Genomic DNA, 20774 nt, shown 5'->3' with positions numbered 1-20774 from the left:
TAATTGCATATACAACTTGAGTTTTCAGTAGAAATTTCAAACAAATTTTATTATTATATGTATAATAATGAGTAATCACGTATTTAAGAATATTATTAATGATTTTTTATAGTTTTTAATACCTATAAAAGAACAAATATTAACGTTTGAGTTTGACATTTTATTGTACAATTTTAGGCTCTCCTGCAGTCGCTATCGGTCGAATTGGGACGAATTTTTCGGCCAAAATAAACCCTTCCCTTTTCTGCAGCTAATACAATTTTCTTTAAAATTTACAATTATAACAACTGGACTTGACAATTAACAATTTAATTAATATTATATTAAACAAGAAGCAACTCTGGTTTATCTATATTTTCAAATTACAAACTATAAACGAAATTAAACTTACATTAAATTAAAAACAGTAAATTTTGTCAAACAAAAATTAGTTTTTAATATGACTATAAGGTAATATTATTTCAAAGCATTTTCTTGTAAATTATTTTATTTTATTATTTTTTTACACATAATTTTGTCAAATAAATATCGTTTAATTATAAAAAATAAAATTTAATCGTAATTTTCAATTTATTTATGAAACTATATTTTATTTTAATAATAACCTTTTATCTATTATAGATATGTATTATATGAATATGTTCATTTTTATTTGAATAATATTATTGGAAATTTTAAATTTTCATGAAGGTATTTTTTTTTTTCATACAATTTTGTGTAATAATTTTGATTTTAAAATCACATCTATGGATATAATTATATTTAATTAATAAAAAAATTGTTAAGTTCAGTTGTTACATAATTGTAAATTTTTAAGAAAACTGTAATGACCGAAAAAGGAAACGACCGCTTTAAAATTTTGAGAGTTCGAGACGAGCTTTAGGTTACTTAGAGCTGACTGTATACATAAGTATATAATACACATATTAGATTGCACATAATATACCGTCGCACACATCAAATTCGTTTTATCTTTGATGGAAGGCGCGCGATGTGTAATATGTATTATATAAATATACGTATACTTATAGTGCACCCGCTCAGTAGTCGCGTATTCGTCACACCAGCGGTAGCTCCATGTTTAAAATTGTATAACATATATTAGGTACCTATATATTATATTGTCTTGATCCATTTGTAAAATCGAGATGTCGCCGTAGGACCGCTCATCAAGGACCCTAAGAATATCGTCGTAGGCATAATATATACGACTTAGGTACCTATGCCTATTTTTATCGACACGATACAAAATTACAAAACGACAGTATATTTTTATTGAAATGTAATTATATTATACAGTAATTGTGCAGCCTCAGACGTCAGTATTAGTGTGATCGATTCGTCCCGCTACAGCGGACCATCACGACCATGACGTCCGCCAAATGTTTTCTGGGCTGCACCAACGTCCGGTACGGTGCCCGGATAATTTCAATATTGGACTTTGTAAGTATATTATATTTATGTATTCTACATGTAAACGGTTTATAATTTACGTCCGTTTTTTAAATTTATTTTTTTATTATTTTTCATATTCAGAACGACAGATTTTCGGTTTTTACATTGAAACAGTAAAATTAATATTTCTCGACACGCGAAGGTATAGATTTCCTACTCGACACTACGACTTAGGACACGAATAAATAATATGTTCGGCACAAACACTTTTATGTATAATATAATGTCAATGAGTCAATGAACATAATATATCGCAATGAGCATTTAAATTGGATTTATTTATTCACTTGTATAGAGATTTTATCCAAAAGGATAATGATTTATTTTATTTAAAAAAATAAGAACATGGTTTCACATAATTCTACAATTTTAGAATACCAAAAACAATTAATTAAATTTTTAACCGTTAATATTTACCTATCGTAGTTACGTAATTAAGTGCAGCTCTTCTGTAACGCACATGACGAATCGTTATATAATACGAATACATTGATCGTAATCGTAGAATTTGAATGAACATCCAATTGAATATTCCATGAAGTGCTTTTACACTATAAAATATAAATGAAAGTGTATTGTTTAAAAATCAAAGGTTTTGATAATCGTATATTAATATAGGTATCATAATTTTTATTATTGTCATATGTGCACCATCTCAATGATTTAAAAATAAATTTTGTTCCCTATTAATTTATTTAATACCTATATATTTTTATCTAATTATTAGTAAGGATTTGCCATTATGAATATTTTTAATCAATCTTCTCGAAATTTTTCCAATAAACATACCTTTTTATTCTATCATATAGAGACTCCACTATAGAAAAAATAAATCGAATTGTAAGACGATCCAAAACGTTAGGAGAGAGATAAAAGTATGTTTTTTATTTCAACTCTACATTATTTATACCTAATTAAGCTCCTGAATAATTAATTTTATTATTTGGATTAAAAAAAAAAAAATGTTTTTGCATTTAATACAACTATTTTTGTTAATAATGACAATAAAAATTTATTTACGAGATTTTAATTTTAGTAGTATTCTGTCGCATAAAACACGAAATATTATTGTATATTATAATGCTATACAATTGTCTACACATTTTGTACAATAATATTTTTAATTTTATTAGTGTTATAGGTACTAATAAGTAATAACTACTAAATAAACAATAGGTAAATACACTGTATACTCTTCATTTCTCATGTATTAGTGGTAATAATTAATAATATCTAACATGAATTAAACATATGTAAAGATAGTTATTTATTTTATGGATTTATATAAGTAGAGCCGTAGAGGTATCTATAGCTATACCTACCTAATCACTTATTATTATTATAATATACCTAAGCATTACATATGTATGTATAATTCAATTATAACTCGTTTTCTAAATTTATAAGTTTTATTTTAATTTTTCGAGTACCTTTTGGCTATTTCATCAATTAACTAATGAGTAATGATTGTAGGTACAATAGCTACGTAGAATACATTATTTTAGTGTTATTAAAACAATAAAATTATAGTATTAACACTCTTAACTATATTATACCTATGGCAATAATACAACTATAATATTATAAATGATAATACTTTAAAAACGTCACTATGTTATATAGCTTTATACATATAACACTCAATTTATAAGTGGTTAACATTAAAAGGTTAACCAAATTTCTTTAAACAACAAACGATATGTTTTTAATATTTTTATTTGACATAAAAATTTGAAATAAAAAAAAATTTCTCAAACTTTAATGGCGCTTTACTAAATGCCTTTGGAAAACTTATAACCTATTTACTATCACGAACTTATTTAAACATCAATTTTTAATCTAAATACAAATTAAATATCATGAGACACGTGATTGTATTATAGAAAAAAGAAAATTGTGCGAGGTGATAGAGTTTACAAAATAAAAATGAATGGACATTTTCATTTTTATTTTGTAAACTCTATCACCTCGCACTAACGAATCAAAATTATACGATTTGCTGAAAACATACTTAAATACTAAATAAATTATTTATACATCAGGTTAGTTGAAAATTCCACGCATATACGACATTCACGCCATGCCCACTCAATATTGAGAGTATAATATTATAATACCATAAATACATATGTGCAATATTATATCAACTGAAAAAAGGGTGTAAAAGTGTAAACAATATAAAAAAATATATCAATTTATATAGGTATATATTTTTATATCTTGTAACTAATTTTATTATTTAAATGTTTACATGATATAACCATATAATAGTATTATATAGCGCCTGTTTACTGGTATTATTTTCTATGACAATAGTATTGCATACAGAATAGCCGAGATAATAATATTACATTGAAAGCATAAAACGGCGTTCCAATCAATACAGCATATTATATAACACTAATTATATAAGTTGTACGGATTAAACGATAATCGTACATAAGCTTATTAACTACACGGGTACTTAGACATATTTGAAACAGTATAATTTCCGTGTTATATGTCATATTTTGCTGTCGCAAATGATATATTCATTTCAAGTTCTATACTTTACACTTTCCACTATACAAAATATTAATATGTTATAATCTTTAAAATTAAATACATCGTTAAAAACCAAAGATTATTTTAATTCATGTTGGAACGCGTCTATTCATTTGTTTTTTCTAATCACAATTCGATTTCCATACAATTTGTTAATAGGATACGTATTTAAAGTAGATAATGTACTATATGTGTCAGGAACGCAGTCTGGATTTTTTTTTATAATTTCACACCAAGCATCACGATTCTACGGGTAGTTGAGTATAGGTATTTAAAATACTTCTGAGTGGGAGAGACATTTTCAAAATTTCACGCGTTGAAATGTCGTGTACGACCAATCATTTTGCATCGAAACTATTTAACCAGTGTCCAGTTCAACTTATCATTGTTGTATATATCGATTTCTGCTTTGTGATAAACATATTTTAATTATCAATAGTATATTAGTGTATAATATATATTACCAAAACAAATCTGGGACCCAATTAACGTAATATCTAAGATAATCTGAGGAGGAATAACCCCCAAATTAATGATTTTATTATTTTGTTAAGAAGTCATCACAACCGCATGTTATGTGATGTCTCCGTCTTACATACATACAACATAGAAAATTTGCATTCAGCAAAATCCATTTTATGTTGTTAACTTTAATACTTGAATAAACGTACCTATCATTAAACTTAAAGGTAATAATACTATCTAAAACATCACGAAGGCTTTTATTGATATTTTTTATTTTAAAGTGAGTTATGAGAATTTTAATATTATAATATTTTACATAGCTATAACTTATTTAAAAATTAAAATATCAATAAAAGCCTACGTAATATTCCGACAATATTTTAACTTTTAAGTTATTGGTGATAGATAAATTCACTTTAACATTAAACTATTGAAGCTAACAACATAACATGGATTCTATTGAACGAAAATTAGTTATGTTATACGCATAATGTATGTAAGACAGAGACAACACATGCGGGTGTGATGTCCTCTTAATATTATAATTTACTAATACAGTTTATTATTACCTATTATTGTTTGTGTACACAAGCGCAATACGAGAATGATAACGTTTATTTTAATAACATCATATAATCTATGATAAATATATTTTAAAATAATAATTGTTATTTTTTATTTTCCAGTGGATTGGTGTGCTACTTTTGATAAAATGCCTCGTGTTGTTAAATCCATTCTACGGTAAGTGCATGGTATAACGGTTATCAATTTACACATCATTATTATTTATTGTACTAATTTCGGTCTTAAACGCTTTCGTTTTCTATCTATTTAAAGTACTTATAAATTATATATTATTAATTGATGCATGGCTGATATGCATTCGATATAAGTACATACAAATATTGATTTAAATATTTCAATTTTAACTTAATTAACACTAAGTTATTCACTTTGTCACTGTTAATTATTAAAATAATAGATAATATATTAATATTATAATTTACAATAATTATGTGTACATCATATACAACTAAGGTAATGAGGTTACTCTGGTAGCTTATGATTAAAAATAATTCACTGTATAATACTTATCCTATTTTCTATCCAGATCATAAATTTGTATTACACTATTTTAAATACAAATGTTCTAAAACACAATTAATATAAAAAGAGATTATCTATAGAATAAAAATAGAAATTAATTAATTATTTACACATACAAATATACAAATATAATATAGTTGATTCGTAAAATAAGGAGATTCTTAAAATTAAATCAATTTTTTATAAAATTGTGTATAAATTAAAGAATAATCAATATATTATGTTTACTAATATGTATTGTTTTTCAGATGACTTTTACTATTACAACTCACGCACAGAACAAATATTATACGATTTTACCATATTCAGTTATTTGTTTCTAATATCTGTGTTCCTTAACGTGAATTATTATCTGAAAGAATCAACGTATGACGTAAGTAAATTTGTAATTTGTACAATAATTTTGTACATCAAATGTTAATTAATTTTAATTTACACTCAAAATATGACGTAGATGATTATCTGGGATTATGTGCATGATTATAATTATTACTATTTTTATTTATTTAAAATTGTTGAGAGGATTCTTTCTATACCTAAATTAATAAAGTCCCTGCCTCAAAAATCTGTATATCAGTCAATAATGTTATCTCTCTACTTACGCTACTTGTATATTATATTACATATATACATATATTTATTATAATGGCTGTATCCTGATTCCTGGTAGCATAAAAGGAGCTATATGACAACAATCAACAAATCATAACGGATAACAAAAAATAAACACTGATAAAAATTAATCCTGAGGTAAACTAATTAGTTTCGTCTAATAATTAGAAACATCTATGATTAAAAACCATATGGTTTTGTCATTGTAAAAATAAATTAGTGTTTACAAGAATAATATTGTCATGAAACTAACAGTTAATTTAGATACCTACCAAATTTAGTAATTTTGTAATAAAAACATATTCGCGAGATCCGTTTTCGTAGACATAACATTTAGAATTTTTTATTTATTTCTAATCTTCTAATAAATTCAGATTGTATTATTAAAAATTATATTATTAATAATTGTTTTAGCACAAAATTCATAAAATCTATCAGTGGTTAGCGATCAACACGATATTCCTGTCGTTTCATATACTGGCTGTTACTTACATCACGATCAAAAATTACTATCCCATCATACTTTATTATTCAATACCAATATGCAGTAAGTATATAATAATAGTAATAATAATAATATTATGAATTTTATAATATGACGTACAATATCACTGTAGATATCCACTCTTTAGTCAAAGGGCACCACTTTTAAAGTCGTAATTGTATTTCATTAAATCGGTGTTACTTAACAAAACGATACAATTTTTTCAATTTGTTATCAATAGAAAAGAAATATATCTAAAAGGTATAATACCATTCACGCGATACAGATTTAGATAGAAATATATTAATGTGAACAAGAAGCAATAAGAATTAGTAATTATTCATATGTGTCGACATAGGCATTGACATGTTCAATATTTGACAAAAAGTATTTTTTCAAAGGAATGAACAATAATAGTTATAAACAGATATACTATAAACACTCATATTCATAATAATGATACTAATAAATAGTTTTAAAAGTATTAACTCGAAATACAGCACAATGCCCATCTTACCCAACCATGTGATAACGATATATATATTATACATAGGTACCATTATTAAAATGTAATAGTTTATTTTAAGTTTTAATCACTATAATCACCTGCTTAAATCCATATAGTCATCCACCTGTGCCAGATATACGTGGTAAAAAGTTTTTACGACGACGAACTGTTCGTAATTTCGAGATCGTTACCCACGGCGTCATCGGCTGTCGCGCGCCAAAGCAATGTGGCGGTCGTAAATCAAAACTCGTCCAATGGTTCCGTAAACGTTACGCTTAGCGCTCCGTCTGCACCAAACCCGATTTACCAAGCACAGAGCGCACCACCACCACCACTACAAGAGCAACAGGAAGCTGGATGGGCACGCTGCAACGGTGCAACGCTTCCAATTCCGGTGGCGACCCCTATCTACCCTCAACTGCATCACGGTCAAAGTGGGCACAATGGCATCGAACAACACTTTCAAGTAAGACACAACACCGAAATCACTATATCGAAAGAAATCGTTGTTATAATATTATGTAGCTTAACCAATAAAATATTGTTATCATTGATTATTTTTATATTATTTAAGTTGTGTATATAAATTGACAATCCCAAAATTTTGACGTATCCTAGGTGGTAGGTACATATATTATATATATGTCCTTTATGTATATTCAAATGTTTAAGGGTGATATTTGAAATATTTCAAATACATTTTGTATTTTGATTTGAAGGTTAAAAACGATTATAATATGGTTGTAGTAAATTGCACCAAAACTTATCCAAAATATAAACAACATGTGTAATTTGTACAAAAATAAAAATATCTTATTTGAACCATTCCAGAAAGTAAAAATATGAATTATAATTTACACCAAATTCGAATCGATTATTTTTTCGATAGTAGTATAGTACGTACACGTTTTGATTATTTAGTATAATATATTAATATATTGAGATATTATGTGAATCTAATAACACAAAATGTTCCATTTTAATTTTTGGAGTACTTATTTTATTAACCAGCTATTTCACCGTTCTACGTTACGTTAATATTAATTTAAAATCTACCTAATAACAGTAATATATATATATATATAGCAAAACATGGATTAAAAGTCTTAGAGATAGAGTGACAGATAAAAGAAAAAATTAATTTTTATATTTATAATTATTAAATCTATATTAATGTTAATATTATTCAAATATAAAATAATTTGAAGTTATCTTAGTTTGTAAGATAACATACATTAAGTGCATTGCATGCATAATATTATATTTTGTATAGTAAGTGATCAATAATGCGCGTGAATGCAGAGTGATGTAATGGAGGAACGGGAGATGTTCCTAAATTATTATTCCATCATTTAAATCAATAATAATAATTAATTTAATATGTTGTTTTATTTTGTATTTTGATCGATAAAATACAATCCGTATTTTGTGTTTAGTTGACAAAACCATGTTTGCTAGTTTGTTTTCCATCATTGCTATAACATATATGTACTTATTTTTTTTTAATGCTGAAAATATAGGGTATCGATTTACTCAATTCGTTTGTTATCGGAATTATTACCAATGAAATTCGATCGGTTGCTAATTAAGGTTTATTTAAAATGAACAGTGACATCTAACACAATGTAAATCAATAAGTGACTGGTAAAAATAAAAAACAACATGCATAGCTGCGGTCTAGTCAATATCGATCAATAATCCAAACCAATTTTTTTTTTCGGAAAATTGATCGGACGATAAAAATAATATTGATTAAAATTCCTTAACAATGATTACGACGCTTAATGATTGAAAATTATAATAATAACATTTAGATTTCGTAAAAACGTATTCGGCAATTACGAGTATGATTTAATGTTGATATTTTTTTAATTTCAGAATTCGATGCAAATGCAAGCTGGGCCCTCTTCTGTAGAGGTACAATACCCCCAAGAATATTATAACCTTCCAGCGTACTTACCGCCTTACGATCAACGCTCCGTGAGAAAAATGTAGATGGTCCAAAGCACAAAATTATATAATATATATGTATTTTATACGTTTAGCGTAATCGATGGACGATGATACACTTTTCCGATATTACATATTATTATACTATAAGAGATCGTGTAATATCATATAAGTAATATTGTGTTCATTTGAAAATACGAATCATTATGAGACTGTACTGTTTATTTTTTTGGAATATTATACTATATATAATACACTATAACTCATACTCACTATATAAACATTTATTACGTGTTTGATGTTTTTATTATAGAGTAAGAATATACAGATAATCAAATATACAATTATGGTTTACAATATGATAATTTCAAATTTGTACATACTATTATAAAATAGATTTAGAAATATTATACTTTATAATATTAATAAAATCTAAAACAACGAGGGTACCTATATGTATTATTTTTAATTCTAACGTCATTACTTATAAGACATTATCTACATTTATCACTGCGGCTGTAATATCGTACGCAATCACGAAACTGTTTTTTAAGCCATACTTAAAAATTATATTATTTATTAAAATTTATAAACTAATAACATAAGTATATTTGATACTTTACAACATTTAAAGTATTTCTTATATTTTTATACTAATAATAACATTTCATATTTTATAACTAAATACATAAAAAAAAAAAAATTAAAATTAAAATTTTCAGAAAATTAAAGTTTACTAAATGTACAAAAATAAATAAATAATACATTGTTAGTATTAGAATTTTGATAAATACATCCAATTGTCGGAGTCCAATTAATAGACCATATTATACATTAAATAAAATAACCCCGGACGTTTTCCTTCGTTCTTTTTATTTTCGCACATAGGATCGCGGACGCCGATATTCTATTGTTTTTATTTAAATTTACACTACCTATATATTCTATTACGTAGAGCACTGATGTTTGATTCGAAGCTCATTTATCGATATACAATACTGTATTTTTTTGTTCAATAAATTGCATTTTATCGTATTTATATTGTTTTGTTGTTCTCTTTAGCCTTAAGGGGTTGTGCTGTATATCATAAAAGCGTTTCTCGACGACGTTTGTGTCGCACTGCAGCACTGTAATACGAACAATGGTCGGTGGTGGTAAACTGAGCCATGATAAATAGTTGATATCGTGATGAATTAACAGCGATCTTTGTCGCATGATAAGTTTGAAATGATTAGTTTACGAGACACCACACTATATAATATGTGAAACAGCAGGAACGGAATATGATTACAAGTCACTTCCGCACGTTTATTGGCGACGTTCAGTGTACTAACGGGGAGGCGGCCAACGGCAATCTCAATGAAATGGAAATCGCTAATACAAAAAACATCACAACGGCTCTGGACGATGGTTTAATGAATACGAGACCGTAGACACGTTGTATACGTATAGAGAGGTGGAGACGTATTTAAGACGAGTGTAATATATATTTAAATTCGGTTTGAGTTTGCGGAAGGCGACGGAACCAGTGGCGTGGCGATGTGAAATATTTTATCGGGCAATACATTTTTTGAATAACCTACCAGCCCTCGACTCTTACGCAGTACCCAGTACCCACTACTCATGTAGAATACTATATACAACAAAAAAGTGTTACTTTATTCTGAATGCTATAATCAAAGTATTAATTTACTATGTATGTGTTTTCTTTGTATAACTATTGAAGTTATTATTCTTATTAAATATCATATTAATTCAGATGATGTAGTTAGGTAATCTCGTATAACAATTTCTTATTGAATCCAGCACCCATCAACCCAGCCACCCGGTACACACCCTTTATAAATGACCGGGCAGTTGCCCCCCTTCGAAATCACGGTCGACGCGCCACCGGACGGAACAACAACCAGCTGTGCTACACCAATAATCGGAGACGTACGCATACAATATGCGTATAATCAGTTACTATCAGTGTATGTGGGTGACTGAGATATAGCACCGGCCGGCGTCATCCGAAGTGTAAGTTATGGTATTTTTCGATAAACGGCGTAAACAGCGTGGAATTATACAAATACGTAATATGTCGCTGTCCACGATACAGTAGTTGCAGACGAACCGACGACGTACGTAAAATTGTGGTTCTTATATTATAGTTGAAGCTTTCGCGTAGGACGACTGTACGGCGATGCGCTTATCGGGGGTACGAAAAAGAGGAGGCACTACGGAGTTTGGCGATAAATCACCAACGCACGTTCTCCGGCACCCCGTCGTGTGACGAGTTCACGGGTGTCACACGCGCGATTATGCACGCGTTACACCCTCTCTGCGTGGCGGCCAGCCGAACGCTGCCGCAACGACATCAATAGCAGTTACGGCTGTTGTTACTGATTTACGGCGAGAGCTCGGCAATCAATCGTTACGGAACACAATGCGGTCGCATTGCTTATGATGGTCACGAAACGTCATGGACAACGGTATGGTAAGAGCGAAACTGCATTGCGCGTATACACATTGGTAACGACAAACGGTAGAGACGTTTTATTGGCGTGCGGCGATGGAACAACCGACGAAGAAACCGGACAACAACGATAAGAATACTGAAGCGTTTAACACCGGGTAGGTGCCATAAGGTGGCGGCACACCCGGACGCACGTCATAATAGTATACCTATAAAAAACGCAATCGGGGACGCAGATAATACGGCGACCGATAAAGAAGCCGATGGAAATCGCAAATGGTGTTAAGCAAAAATAAAAATAAATCAAATATCGTGTGACGTCTGGTTGCGGTGGCACGACGGTACTGAACGATATCCACGATCCAAGATTATAATATATAGCCTGACTGTAGCTGTGATGACGATATAAATTTATTTATAATATATCAAAATATTGTAATGACATAAAATTATGTCGCTGACATGATGTGATGGACTAAACGGGGCACATTAATTTGCATCGACAACGGCATGAGCTCGGAATGTTATATACACAAATACACAATATGCACATCAACCACCAGGCGCTCGTCTCACCGAACGGCAATTTAATTGGGATTGCATTTAACCAACGCTACGCTGACCTGTAAAAAATGTTCACCGCTGTCATAAGGTGCTACTATCATAAAATTTCGAAAATCCAAACATTAAACACGTAAGTACGCCAAAACCACTTTTTTGATAAAAACTCGTATGCAAGTTTTCGCGGTGAAGGATTTATTTTTCGACTCTGAAACGTTTACACGCAACGTAAGACGGATTGCCGAAACCGTTTACGCGCAAAAAAAACACGAAATATTCGATATTTTTATTTTATATTACGGCAACAGGCAAAATCGTTGAATGTCGTTGGCCTTTGTACCGATAACCAAGACGGGTCACAAACACATTAATATATTGGCCACTGATTGACAATAATACTGTTTGTATAATATTGCATCACGTTTGTAACGATCTACATTCATATGCTAATAGTAATATGTACAACGGAAGTATCTAATACGACACAATTACAAAGTTACCTGTCCGAGTTTGCACTGTCGTCCGGAAAAAGTGCATGTATAGGACCGTATTGACAACGAAACTGATGTGTCACCGATAAAAAAACCCGGCAGACGCACAAACGATCGGTATAATATTGGTGATGGAAAAGCAATTCGAACACCAAAACGGTACATGGTTTTGACTTTTTAGTGTATGCCAATATATACTCATTGCTCAATCAACACTAACTGATTTTTATTAATCTATATCATGAACTAATATGCATTATATTATTAATATACATATATATAAATAATATTCAACGGTTGTAACATATATGTATATATATATACCTATTACATTTTACACAAGTACCATATTAATTTAATATTTTAATTCTTATGTCATATTATAAAATAATATATGATTTATTATGACTTATAACTCACCGGTCCATAAGGGTTTGTAGTAACTTTACAAGTTACTTTCGAACACTTCTAACGAATATTTGATTTATTTATTCTTAAAAAAGTATAATCATAACCATATATTTTAATAATTTAAGATTTATTTTATAGTTGTTAGTTTTGGTTCATAGTGTACTCGTATTTCATAATGTAAATATTATGCTCTACTGATTACAATCACGGTTCACAACAATGGATGATATTTTGAATCAGTTATTACAGTTAAAAAAGTATAAATAGAAGTTACTAAAATTACTATATGTTCTAATATATAAATATATTTTTTTTTTTATTAAAATTAAAATGTTTCAGCATATTACATGATATTATTATATAGATTACCTACTAATTAAAAGTCATAAATTAGTGATAAGTTATAATTTAGATGTAATATATCCTAGGTCGTGTTACTTAACGTCACACAGTCACTGTACCTAATATAATATAGGCAACAATAATCGACAAGTTTGATTCTTTAACTGCACAACATCATAAATGGTTAATACTTTCCTATAATATAATTAAATATATACTCGTATAATCCTTATTCGATGTTCTATACCTGGATGGGCATATAATTGGGTGCGTGGGCCTTCTATTCGTCCGTTTTCCGAGTATAAAAAGTATCCACAGAAAGTACGGCATGAGCGCCATGGTCGAATGAATCACTACTAGATGCAAATCTTGACTCGTAAACTGGGCTGAGTGTCGCATAGAACTGAGGTTGATTAATTAAGAACCGTCGTGTTCTGAAGACGTACCTCGCCGTACAGACATTTGACAACGTATATTTCATAAGCTAAAATCGCTATATTATTATGATAAAAAAAAAATAATAAATACAAACGAATTATATTAAGTGATTTAAATTGCAATTCACCGACCACGGAATAATTGAAAAACTTGATATTTAATATTTATAATGTTGTAAGAGAAATATATAATATTATAAAAGTACGTACCGCCGACTATAATTCCAACCAGCCACACATCGTACTTCTTCGTTATCGTAATTAATGACGGTATGGTGAAGGAAACCAGAACGAAATAAAAAATCACTACGTGTACTTTTAACCATAGCTTGATCGTAAAGACGCTGGGCTGAAAATTATTCATATGTTATTTTTCTTTGTTTTAAAATTTAAATGATAAATCATTATCATAATGAATAAAATTATAAAATATGACCATTAATACCACTGGGCAATATAGTTAATCTGTTGGAAAATCACTACATTAAATCTTTCAATATTTAATTCTTTTAAATTTGTTTTAATAGTCACCATTTATCTTATTTATCTAATTAATGATTCATTCAAATTAATTAGTTTTTTTATTTTAACATATCAGCTTAAAAATTAATTAAGTACGATTTTCATGAGACTTTTTTCTTGAAACTTAAACTATAAAATTTGTATTATTATATTTTATTTTTAAACAACTATTGTTATATTATTATTATTCAAAAAATATGAATTGTAGGACTTGAAACATTCCTCTATTACATAAATTATAGTTGTCTATACACAATGAAATTTCAAAATATTTAAATGGATCGTTTGGAATTCATCGTAGACAATTATGATTTATTATCGAATATAAATGTAACATTTTGATTATTTAATGACGAGGTATACTTGACATTTATACTATATAGCAGAGCAAACCTAGTTTTTTTTAACAACAGCCTACATTTTTGATTTTATAATCAAAAACAAAATTACATCTTATTTTCTAAAAAATTAAAATACTTAAATATCTATTAGGTATACAGACTAACACAATTATTATTCTGGTTCAGATTATATAACACATAAAATCAGTCATTAAAAATTTGTGAAAAAAAAAATCATTTGATTTACTTTAGATTTGAATCTGAATTTATGATTAACAAAAATCATTGATATCATCAACACCAATAAACACGCAGAAAGCAATAAGTACATTTTTTCTGTTGTATTCACGTTTTCGAAGAATAGTATCAAATGGTTCTTGAAATCTAAACAAAATAAATATTGACCATTAATAATACCTATTATGGTTGCTTTTAATATTATAATATCTATATTATCATTATGCTCTGAAGTGTCCTTTTTTTATAATTACTGCGTTCTCATAAATTAGTACTAATACGTATGAGTGCATAAGAGTTTTAATTTTGTTGCATTTATGAAATCTTCGAAATTTAAAAATATTTAATTATATAATTAATACTCATAGTTAGTCTTAGGTGCTTATAGAGCATATGTTATAAATTAACTGCACCCATAGGACCTTAGAATACAAAACAATCGATAGAAAAACAATATTTGTGAAACTTCCATCAACACGAAAACATGAATAAAATATTTAAAACAATCGACGATCATTTTAAGCGTTTGTGACTGTTTATAATAATGAAACGATACGTAATCATTATTTTATTATGATGCTTTATAATTGTTTGATAATATTAAATTACATAATTACATTTCCATATTATAAAATATAGGTTTTATAGTGTGGTCGGCGTCAAAGATTATTATTAAATTCGTACACAAGTACACAATACGTATATATATATAATTATAATATATTAATAATAATAATATAATATAAATTAAATTATATTTTCATGTTTGTACTTAATAATATATACTAACCTGTGCTCCATTGTATGTTGTAGTTCTGAAAATATTGTCTGCCATAATATGCATAGATGTAACAGATACTGTAACACACACACTGGAAATAAATAAGTCAAATATTAACAGTAACTATACATTAGTTACCCATTATTATATCAATAAAATACGAGTATTAGTGTATTTTAATAGTTGTATAGTGTTAGTTTAGATGTGTTAAATACTTAAATGTTCTTTTGGATTTTTTGCTAAATATTTTTTTTGTAATTGTTTTTGCGACAGTGTATCATATTATTTAATCATTATATAAATGTTGAGAGTATGTTGTGACTTTGCGAGTATAAAAATACTATTAATTTCGTAATAACAGTGTAGTATACACTATGTAGTATGTAATATGTATACAATCTTATAATCAAATATAATATAAAAGCATACACTATTATGATTAACGTATTTTTTAAATGAATTATATATAATAGAGATCGGCTATACTTGTTCATATACTGTGTATAACTTACGTTGTTTAAAAGAGCGAAGCTTCTGGATGCATCGCACAGATATGTTAGCGAATCATCCTCCATCAAGTCCATAACAATAATTTATTTCGATTTTCTAAGTATATTATTTATTATTATTGCGATATACATGAAAGTTCATGTATTTATACAATAAAACATCGTCAAAAATATAGTGGTTTTTTTTGCCTTAAAAATCGACTAGTCGACGATTACATTCTGCGACAACACTTGCGGAGTATTAACTATTAATCAATCTATTACGGCGAGCTGCAGTTTGAATGATGCCTTGCAGTACGGATGCTTATCGCATGACACTGCGACTGCAGCGTTCGGTGAATGAAAACCTAAATATTATAATAATTATTATAGTTATAATTACGATAATAAATACAATTATGATTATGATAATATGTGATTGATATATTATATTATAGTCTTTTAGAGACGGGCACGCGTTAAATCAAATCGGTTTTCCACACTGAGACGTATTAAGTATAACACTATAATTAGTATAATTTAACTTGATATTTGTCCGCAGTAATCCTCATCCGAAGACTGAGTTTAAGAAAATAACGGAGACTTAAAGCATCAGGCTGTAGAATAATCTACAAGGTTTTTAAAATTTGTATTTTTTTAAATTTGTTAAAAAAAATCACAAATCAAATAAATAAATATACATTTCAATTGATTTTGATTTTATTTATTAAATAGGTATATAATATATATATATATATTGGTTTAACACAATAAAATGTATGTGTTTTTTTATGTATCAATTATTTCCTTTTGAATCAGTAAAAATGCTTCGATTTTCAACTAGGAGATCTTTAGTAGAAAATTATATCTTTTATTGATTTTTTGTAGAGTCAAAATTATTTTAAGTTAACAACTCAAAGTAGATACCTATACTTTACAAAATAATCGGGAGTATAAGTTAACAACTAACTGTTACTTAATATTTTCTCTACTACACGGAAAAACATTGAATCATAATATCTTTATACACCTATAGATAGAACTATAACGATTTTATGCGTCTACTGTGGTCGTGTAACTTTTGAACAATTGACCGTTTTCAATAAAAGTTATATCAATAGATTCATTGAGACTCGTATAGTATTATAGTTTATTATTTAAACTCTTATAGGTTGCTGTAGGGTGCCTCACAAAAATCTAATATTTTTTTGTTTATTTAAAATTTAAATGATTGTCATTGCCCATTGGTAACAAATTATATATTATATACATTTATATTATTATAAATTATTAGCACAAAAAATATGATATTATATAAAAAATAAGTGTATTTAATAAACAAATTTTAAAATAAAATACTAATGAACATAATTACAATAATTACCTTTAAGTACAGCTTTCAATTATAAATTACTTCCTTAATTCTGGACATACTTTTTATGTGTGTAATCATAAAATTATTCATTGTAATAATTGCCGTGTTTGTATTTTGTATTAAATACTTAACCTAACCTACTTCAACAGAATAAACAGAAGTCGTGGAGAAATAGACTAATTTTAGTTCGCATGAAGTTGGTTAATACAGATATTATAATATGTAGGTATGTTTAAAATGTTGTGTCAATAAGGTTGCTGTATGATAACGTAGTTATATTATTTGTCGATTGCTATAGGGAAAAACTTAGGAAAAATCTGAGTACGAGAATAAAAATCGTAGATCTTGTTCATTTGTTTGTAGCTATACTAACAAATAATCATTATAATATAATTCGTCTGTCACCGATATGTATGTAAAACATAATCGGGCATTTCGGGATAAGGTGGTAAGAGCATTGCGCTCTATCTGAAATTGTGGTTGGCAGCGAGACAATCTTATGCCACCGCCAGAGCGCGATGTGCAGGCCAGTTACCGAACTAGTGTGTATTAATTTATATAATATGTTGTGGCAGTGAGGAAGTTCGTGATAATCGACGTCTACCAGCCGTACGGCGGGCTAAAATATAACAAATAGAGTGTAACAAAATATGTTCCTTACACGTTGGTACGTTAAAATCATTTTACTATTTTTGTGTAGATCTATTGTGCCTACTGGTCACAACGACCAAGATTAGTTTCGACGATATTGATTTGCCCGTACTCCATAGTGACAGGGGCAGACTGGATATGTATGAGGCCAGTCGGCAATTTTTTCACTTGAGGTCATGATTAATGGTGACTTCAGAAACATGTTATGAAATGGGACAGGGCGTATAATAAAAAAAAATGAAAGGAGGACACAACAATAAAAGGAAAAAGTAACTTGAAATGCACAATTGAACACAAGGTTAAATTAATTAAATATCTATGTATATTTTTCGAAAAAATTTTTGTTACATTTCTCAATTTCTCATCCAAAACTTGATAGTTTTTTAATTTTTTTCATTGAATTAAATTAAATTCTACCAAATATTAAACGTTATATTCTACTTTTTATATTTTTAGTACTACCACTTTAGTATTACCTACCTACCTATCAGATATTAAGTATTGACAGTATTGTTATTATTGTTATTAAGTACTTATTAAATTATGTTTTTTTATTTAACAAGTTATATAGATAATTATTTTGATCATGTTATAAATATTTTATTATTTTAAAATTAAGTATTCTGTTAAAAAAAATTAAGTTAACCTTTTTTTTTTTTTAAATGTTTAGGTTTATTATTAAAATAAATATTATGTAACAAGTTGATTCTAACGTACTTGAATTTAATTGTACATTGAATTTTCATAGTTGTTACAACCCAAAAGTTGAGTTTACTTGGAACAACTGTTCCAACTGGAACACGTATTTTTTAAAAGCCAATTTTTGCCAAAACTAATTGGAATAGATCTTATCCCATTCAGGAGACGTATGCGATAATATATGTATTTTTGTAGCCCAGTGCGATTTATTTAAACTTAGAATCCAAGAAGTATGTCAAAATCATTTCAAGTCACCTCGATTGATTGTATATTACATTAAAATGTATATATTATAAATTTCATAAATAATCATAAATAAATGTGTATTTAAGTACCCACTAGGCCCTCCGAAATATTTAATTCAATACAAGGTCATCCAGCTGAGATATTTAGTGGTACTTTAAATCGTGATCATACTGTATATAAATCATGAGCTTAAACCAATATTTCTATAAATATTTTGGACAATAAAACAGCTAGCGAATTTATACAAATGGAAATACGTATACAACTATAGACTAACTCAAATGGAGTTTATTCAAGGAAAAATATAGGAGAAATAGCTATAAAGTTACAATCAACTAGTTATATACACAAACTATAGGTGTAGAAAATAGAATAAGTCACCTACTTGAACCTGGTTTGGATACGTCTTTTACAAATAATTGGTTTGTAGTGTATATATGTATAGGTCTATCCAAGTATATTTTATTAGTACAACTAGCTGCCAATGTAAATCGGTGTAAGTGAATACCCTAGGTCGGAGACACGACTTGGGATAAATTCTATAGAAGGTAATCGCAAATGTTATTTTGTGATTAGATGGATTATAACGATTAAGGAGTGGATGTTTATGCATTTATCATATTATTTAATAACAACTAAATTAATGCGGAGTAAGATAGAAATTTGTTTCATCACTCAAGGAATTCAAATTTATCAATTTAATTTTGCATATTTTTGCATATTTGTTCGATTTTTACTTGTTTGATTATAATTCTATATTCATCATGCTTTTAGTGCATATTTGAGGTTTTTCGTATTATATTTTTATAAAAACGGATTTGGCACGACTAAAATTAATAGATCAAAATGTCCCGTGACTGTAGGCCTATGTAATATTTGCGCCAACCGGGAAAGCCGGTTTTCGCTCGTATCGATACTTGATTTCTAATATATACCCATGTATATTATTTTCAGATTAACAAAAAATTCAACAGCAGTTTGCAAAAAATATCTTTTTTAATTTAAATTTTTAATAATACAATAATTTATTTTATTTTTAAATTATTAATAATTTATTATTTTTAATTTTTAATAAATTATTAGCATATTTTTATACTTTACAGTGCATAATTGCATGCATATTTTTAAATTTTTTTAAGCATAAACATCCGCTCCCTAATAACGATGTTTGCACCACTGATTTTATAGCTCTATAGTCTATATTTTGGTGGTCTTATTTTAAATGCGTAAAAGTTGAATTTGAGAATTTAGCCGTTGGTCATCAACCGGTGTAAATCGATACCTGACAATGCAATCTGCCTACGGGGGATTGTCCTATACTTCCTGACGTCGTTAGGCGATCGCTGTTTTGTTCGTAAATATTTAAAGTCAAATCGCGTTATATTATCGGTAATCAATTAAAAATCAATTTACACGCAACAAAACTTACCATGTGGGCGAAATTAATGAAATTAGAACTTTGCTTAAGCTCCTATTTTGAAATATATTATAAACATTTTGTCATATTTCTCCTGAAGGCGATAGGCTTGTGCTATGTAGTACGTAAAGAATTTAAACTTAAACACGCTTCAGAGATGGCTTTGTGCGTCCACATCACTGCCGCTGTGCC

General features: G+C 28.1%; 1 protein-coding gene across 1 annotated transcript; it reads left to right on the top strand.

Moving 5' to 3' along the window:
* The first annotated feature begins 1048 nt into the window (after nt 1-1048).
* LOC113549002 lies at nt 1049-9344 on the top strand. The gene is made up of 7 exons (XM_026950133.1): nt 1049-1216; nt 1300-1443; nt 5151-5205; nt 5820-5944; nt 6598-6730; nt 7292-7641; nt 9054-9344. The coding sequence occupies exons 2-7, from the start codon at nt 1369-1371 to the stop codon at nt 9168-9170; spliced, it is 855 nt and encodes a 284-aa protein (XP_026805934.1). The 5' UTR covers nt 1049-1216; nt 1300-1368; the 3' UTR covers nt 9171-9344.
* Nucleotides 9345-20774: the final 11430 nt, after the last annotated feature.

Source organism: Rhopalosiphum maidis, chromosome 1 (genome assembly GCF_003676215.2).
Source record: "Rhopalosiphum maidis isolate BTI-1 chromosome 1, ASM367621v3, whole genome shotgun sequence".
Lineage (NCBI taxonomy): Eukaryota > Metazoa > Arthropoda > Insecta > Hemiptera > Aphididae > Rhopalosiphum > Rhopalosiphum maidis.
The sequence above is the reverse complement of the archived record's forward strand: the minus strand, read 5'-3'. Positions and strand labels throughout refer to the sequence as shown.